Below are 5,727 nucleotides of genomic sequence, written 5' to 3' on the forward strand. Positions count from 1 at the left end.
TTTGAGGGTCACCCTAAGCAATACAGCAAAAGGCTACGATTTGCTTAGTCATGCTAGCATTAACTAACTGTTCCCAACATACCAAATCGTTTATAGATGGCATCTTAACATTAAGCCGATCAGTCTTTAACTATGACAAAATGTGCTAAGCGTGTCCGCAATATATTTCGCTTCAAATCTTTCAAAATGAGCCTGAAACTAATTGAGTGATGCATTCATTGAGTCAGTCTATCAATCAGTCACTCCATTCAATCACTCCATCAGCCATATAGACAGTTAGTCAATCAATCATATGGTTAATAAATGAAGCAGTCAATCAATCAAATAATCATTTATTCAGTCAAATCATTCACTTAGTCTATCAGTCAGATAGGACGCAAATAAATTGATTAATCTGAGAGTCAATCAATCAGTCTATCAATCAACGGACGGTCAGTCAATCAATCAAATATTAAGCCAAATAATCACTCAATCTATCACTCCATCATTTGGTTAATCTATCCATCAGACAGACAGTCAGTCACTTGGTCAGTCAATCAATCAGATAATTTGTCAATTGATCGATCAATAAGTCAGTTGATCAATCAGATAGTTAATCAGTCAGTCCATCAGCCAGTGGATCAGTCAGTCAATCCATCAGCCTGAAGGACACTCAATCAGTCAATCAATCAGATAGGAAGTTAATTAATCAGTCAATCGGACAGTCACTAAACCCAATCAAGCAGTCAGTCAGTCAGTCATTCACTTAGTCTATTAATTACACAAACAGTCAGTCAATCAATCAGATGGCTATTCAATTCACCAATTACGTCAATCAATCACTCCATCATTAAGTCAGTCAATCAATCCGACAGTCAGTCAGTAGTTGGTCAGTCAATCAATCAATCAGACCAGTCGGGCACACCCGCTACCGACTTTTGTTTCATAATTAAATTCTCACGCAATTGGAAAAAAATTGCATTTTGTGGCAATTTTCTAAACTCGTCCAAAAAAAAAACAAAAAAGAAACAATAATTGTCTGCAATTATTCCATTTCGTGCGAGTTTATTTACGCCCCCTCGCCCCTCGCTACACGGTTGCTCCCTTGTTGCAAATATGCTGCAACTGACAGCTTGCCACAAATTGCATCCTTAAAAATGTTCAACTTTATTTCGTTTTGCATTGAATCAAAATCGATGGCCTGGGAGCAATTGCTGTTGCCAGTCGCTGCTGCATCGGCAATTAGCCAAAGACAACAATGGAGAGAAGCAATAAACACGTTGTGTGGATAAGTCAGGTGTGCCAGCCAAAGACGTGGCTGTGGCACGGGTGCGGTACCTGAGATGGTAAGAGAAATGAGTATCTCACTGTGTGGGCCATGTTTCTGTCCTTGTTGTTGGCTGGAACAAATGAACTGTACAAATGAAAGTCACAGGACCAAGTTGTCGACAGTTGGCAATAGCGGCTGCCACGCCCCTACCTCGCTCCCTCCTGCTGACTTGTTGCCCCATGCAACTGCGCTGTGTTTAGCGCTTTATTTATGGCGGCAAATGCAGCGCGTAAATCAGAAGCACAGTGAGAGAGAGAGAGAGCCAGAGAGAGGGGGAGAGAGAGCAAGAGAGGAAGACTGTGCTCCCCAAAGCAATTAAGCTGCAGTGGGCGGCCAGCGGGGGCGTGGCTGACTGCAACAACAGCTACAGCGCACTGTGGGCAAATTGAGACAATTTTCTGGCAAAAAAAATGAAGATTAACAGCTTTTGGCCTAAAAACAACAGGCCGCAATTTTACATAAGCGAATATGTTAAAACAGTCCTGCTCTGTAAAATTAACAGCTGCAAGTTTACATAAGTGCATATGTTAACATAGGCCAACTCTGTTAAGATAACAGCCATAGATATTTTACAAATTGTTCTGGCAAAACGAACTATTCTTAAAACTGCCATAGCTAAATAAATTTTGGCTAAAATACATGGGCAATACAATAAGCTGCAATTGCCCAAAATGTTAACATAGCCTGGCACTGTTAAGATAACAGCTGTTAGACAGAGTAGTTTTAAGTAACAGCACGTGTTTCTTACAGCCCAGCCTTAAAGTATTTGATAAGAAAAGAGTCCAAAAATCTGTCCTATTTTTTACCAGCAATATGAATGGAATTGTCTACTGTGCTGTGAGGCAAACAATCAAACGGAAATTAATTGTGAAATTGTGAAAAGTGAAAGCCAATAGCTTCAACGGAAATCCCAACATCCAATACTCAGCTTCAACACCCGTACCCCAACACCCTCCGCTCAATAGATGATTTGCCAAAGGAACTTGAGATGCATTCAAAGGGGTTCCGATAAGCCCCATGAATAGCATTTTGGATGTCTATTGAATGCGCATCGAATTATGCGGACATGCGTGGCAAAATGACAACCGCAACAGAAGACGATTTATGGGTTTCATTAATGGGACAATTATATCGAGAATTTCGCACAGGAATTTGGAATAGGTATAGGTAATAGGTTTGCTGCACTGAAATTGGACAACAGCAATGTAGTTAGACGAGCAAGCAATTTGGGCTTTACTGGAAGAGAGCAGTCACATCTTGTTGCTAAAGAGAAACGTCTCTATAGAACAGGAGAGATTGAGAGAGAACAATTGTGTGAGAGAGAGAGAGAGAGGGGGAGTGAAAGGGAGAGAGCGAGGGCAAAAATTAGAGAATTTGAGGGGAGCTCTAGATTATTATATCGTCAACACAAATCGTAGAACTAATACGAACGGAGCATGCTAACGTCTAAGTCTTAATTGAATTTGTGAGAATCGCATAGAGAGGCTATACAGGAAAATACGATTGATAAATGAGCAGGAATAGTTTTTGTAAACGTCTAAGTTTAACTTTAACTCATGAGAATCTCATAGAGAGGTGATTGAAAAGGAAACGATCGAGAAATGAGCAGGAGTAGTTTTTTGCTCTTCACAACTTTACAAGCCCGTCAAGCATGAAGATACTCACAGAACTCTCCCTTCTTTTCTCATTCTCTCCCCCCTCTTACTCTTTCTCTCTCTCTCTCTCTCTCTCTCTCTCTCAATGTCTCTGTCTCTTGTGTGGCGGCAAAGTTGGCCTGTTATTAGTTAACATTAAGTAGCCTTTTCGGCTTGTGTGTCAGGCTGGGTAAATGAATTTGACTCAACATACATATACTTAAATTATAATCTTTACATCAAAAATAGAAAATCGTAAATTATCAACGAGATTGTAAGCGAAGTGCCACCTAAGAAGGCAGTAAGAGCAAGCACTCCTCCCACCACACGAGAGAGCGAGAGAGATAGAGAGGAGAGAGAGGAGAGAGTAAGTGAGAAAGAGTTAATCCTGCAGCAGACACGAGTGATAAACCTGGAGAACTGGAGACCCCATAAGCCAGCTCTCACAAGACGAGCTAAGTACAGATTCGGGACGTCCGGTTCTATCTGAAAGTAAGTTGCCCTAAACCCATGAAAAAGGGCCGTAAGGGTATAACAGTTCGATGTAGCCGTATATAACAGGCAGTAGAAGCAGGCTCCGAACTTATGAAGCTTTTCTCTTCCGATATCTTAAAGTCCGTCTGTGATTAAACTCGTAGAACTCGCAAACTGAACAGATTTATCATTTTTCTCTCGATATCTTTACTTATTTCAGAAAAAGATATCGATAAATATCGATATATCTCGAAGACTTTAATATCTAGTTCAGGTGCTGAACAAATTTAATCAGTTTTCTGTCGATATCTTTACTTATTTCTAAAAATATCGATGAATATCGATATGTATCGATTTTGACATAGGATTTCTTGAGCATATCTCGAAGACTTTAAGGACTAATTATGCCAAACTTGGTGTGCATATTCTCGTATAGGTTATACAGATAAGTAATGTTAAATTGTTTGTATTTCTTCCCCCGTTCCAGCCGAATTAGTAGAAATATGCATTTTTTAGCGTAGAACCTTGTGCTTCGGTATGCACACGCTTTTGCATGCCATATTTATTCCTTGAGAATTTCATAAAGTTCGGACTAGAAACACCCAAGTTACTTGGGAATGTATTTCGTAGAGGCTAGGGAAGCTAGACTTGCGATTCTTTCTCTCGCTCTCTCTCTCTCTCTCTCTCTCTCGCACGCTCTATCTCTCACGCTGTAAATGGGGTTATCTGTGCTTGTGTTTTGCAGATGGTTATCAATCTGAATCCCACGACGCTGACCAATGCAAACGGCAGCAGCAGCCCGATGGCGATAATTAGCCATGCCGTAATCGATGACGTTGTCTATATGCATGTGGTCTGTCCGGGCGATGAGATCTCCAAATGGGTAACATTGGAGGAGGCGCTGGGCCTGTGCCCGTCGGCTGTCATTGCCTATACACAGCTGACGCTGACGCATATCTTTGGTCCGCCCGTCGAGGATCAGGAGCCCAGTCTATTTGACTAAAACTACAAATTCGAACTTGAAGAACTGCTCCTTCCACTTAAGCTCGAACCTGCTTCGACCGTTGACTTGATTTGAGCCGAAGGGAACACAACGATAAACGAAAAACAATATGAGAATAGCTATAATCATATTTAAAACAACAACAACAACAACAAGAACAAGAACAACAACACAAAGTAGAAAACCAACTAAACCCCAAAAAATACTTTTGCCTCGAGCAAATTTTTCAAATTCAAAGTTCAAGCTTTCCCTAAAAATAATTGCGAACACGTAAACACAAAACCCTCCATGATAATTGTTTCGATATTTAAATTTCGCATGTGCATATGTTTTTCCAAATATGTGTGCTTCATATATTGTTGACCAGCTGACCAAATCGCACACAGACACACACACAGACACACAGATACAGATACACACACAGACACACAGACAGACAGACAGATAGACATATATATAGATAGAAATGTAACGCCCGGGTTCCCTGGATGAGACCTACAAAACAAACTCAAATTTCAAGTTTTTCTCTTCAATATTTTTTTTCCACCTCGCCCCCTCCCCTTTCCCCTCCATCTTCCCTACCCCCTACCTCCCCCCATTCCGCCACTTTCCTGCAACATTTTGATTTTGTTTGAAATTCTATAAAATTGGCAACACTTTCGAGTTGGTTTCTAAACGTGGTTATTACAAATTCTGTGCCGAGCAGCCCATATACTAAATTTAATAATGATGTGACACCAAATCTATTATACGACGATAATACAAACATTGGGGTTTTTAAAAAATTGTGTACACTCCGAGTTTTATTTCAAACTAGTTTATACCCTGAACCCATTAGAAACAGGGTATATTGTATTTGTGCAAAATGCAAATGTATGTAACAGGCAGAAGGAAGCATCTCCGACCCCATAAAGTATATATATATATTCTTGGACAGCATCAATAGCCGAGTCGATCTAGCCATGTCCGTCTGTCCGTCCGTCCGTCTGTCCGTATGTATGAACGCAAGGATCTCAGAACCTATAAGAGCTAGAGACTTGAAAATTTAGATGTAGATGCTCCTAGTTCCCGCGCAGATCGAGTTTGTTTCCGATAATCGATAACTTACTCCAAGCAATCGATAAAAATCGATATCGATATCCTGTTTCTTGGGCAATTTTGGTAAATAATTAGAGCTAGAGTCAGCAAACTTGACATATAGCTTCTGAAATAGAATATATATATGCATTTGATGTTGGAAGAAGAGGGTTCAGGGTATCCCCTAGTCGGGAGCTCCCGACTAGAACCTCTTACTTGTTTGTATATGT

The 5,727-nt window shown here is 40.5% G+C and overlaps 1 protein-coding gene across 2 annotated transcripts; it reads left to right on the forward strand.

Annotated features, from left to right (window-relative positions):
- Positions 1-3,142: 3,142 nt before the first annotated feature.
- LOC115768882 lies at positions 3,143-5,191 on the forward strand. 2 transcript variants are annotated; one of them, XM_030713592.1, is made up of 2 exons: positions 3,143-3,435; positions 4,163-5,191. In XM_030713592.1, exon 2 carries the CDS (start codon positions 4,163-4,165, stop codon positions 4,418-4,420), a length of 258 nt encoding a protein of 85 aa, XP_030569452.1. In that variant the 5' UTR covers positions 3,143-3,435; the 3' UTR covers positions 4,421-5,191. The 2 variants fall into 2 exon arrangements, with proteins under 2 accessions (XP_030569452.1, XP_030569453.1); XM_030713593.1 differs by having other exon boundaries at positions 3,143-3,244.
- The last annotated feature ends 536 nt before the right edge of the window (positions 5,192-5,727 follow it).

This window comes from Drosophila novamexicana, unplaced genomic scaffold, assembly GCF_003285875.2.
Source record: "Drosophila novamexicana strain 15010-1031.04,08,12 unplaced genomic scaffold, DnovRS2.1 tig00002068-arrow-arrow-pilon, whole genome shotgun sequence".
Taxonomy (NCBI): Eukaryota; Metazoa; Arthropoda; class Insecta; order Diptera; family Drosophilidae; genus Drosophila; species Drosophila novamexicana.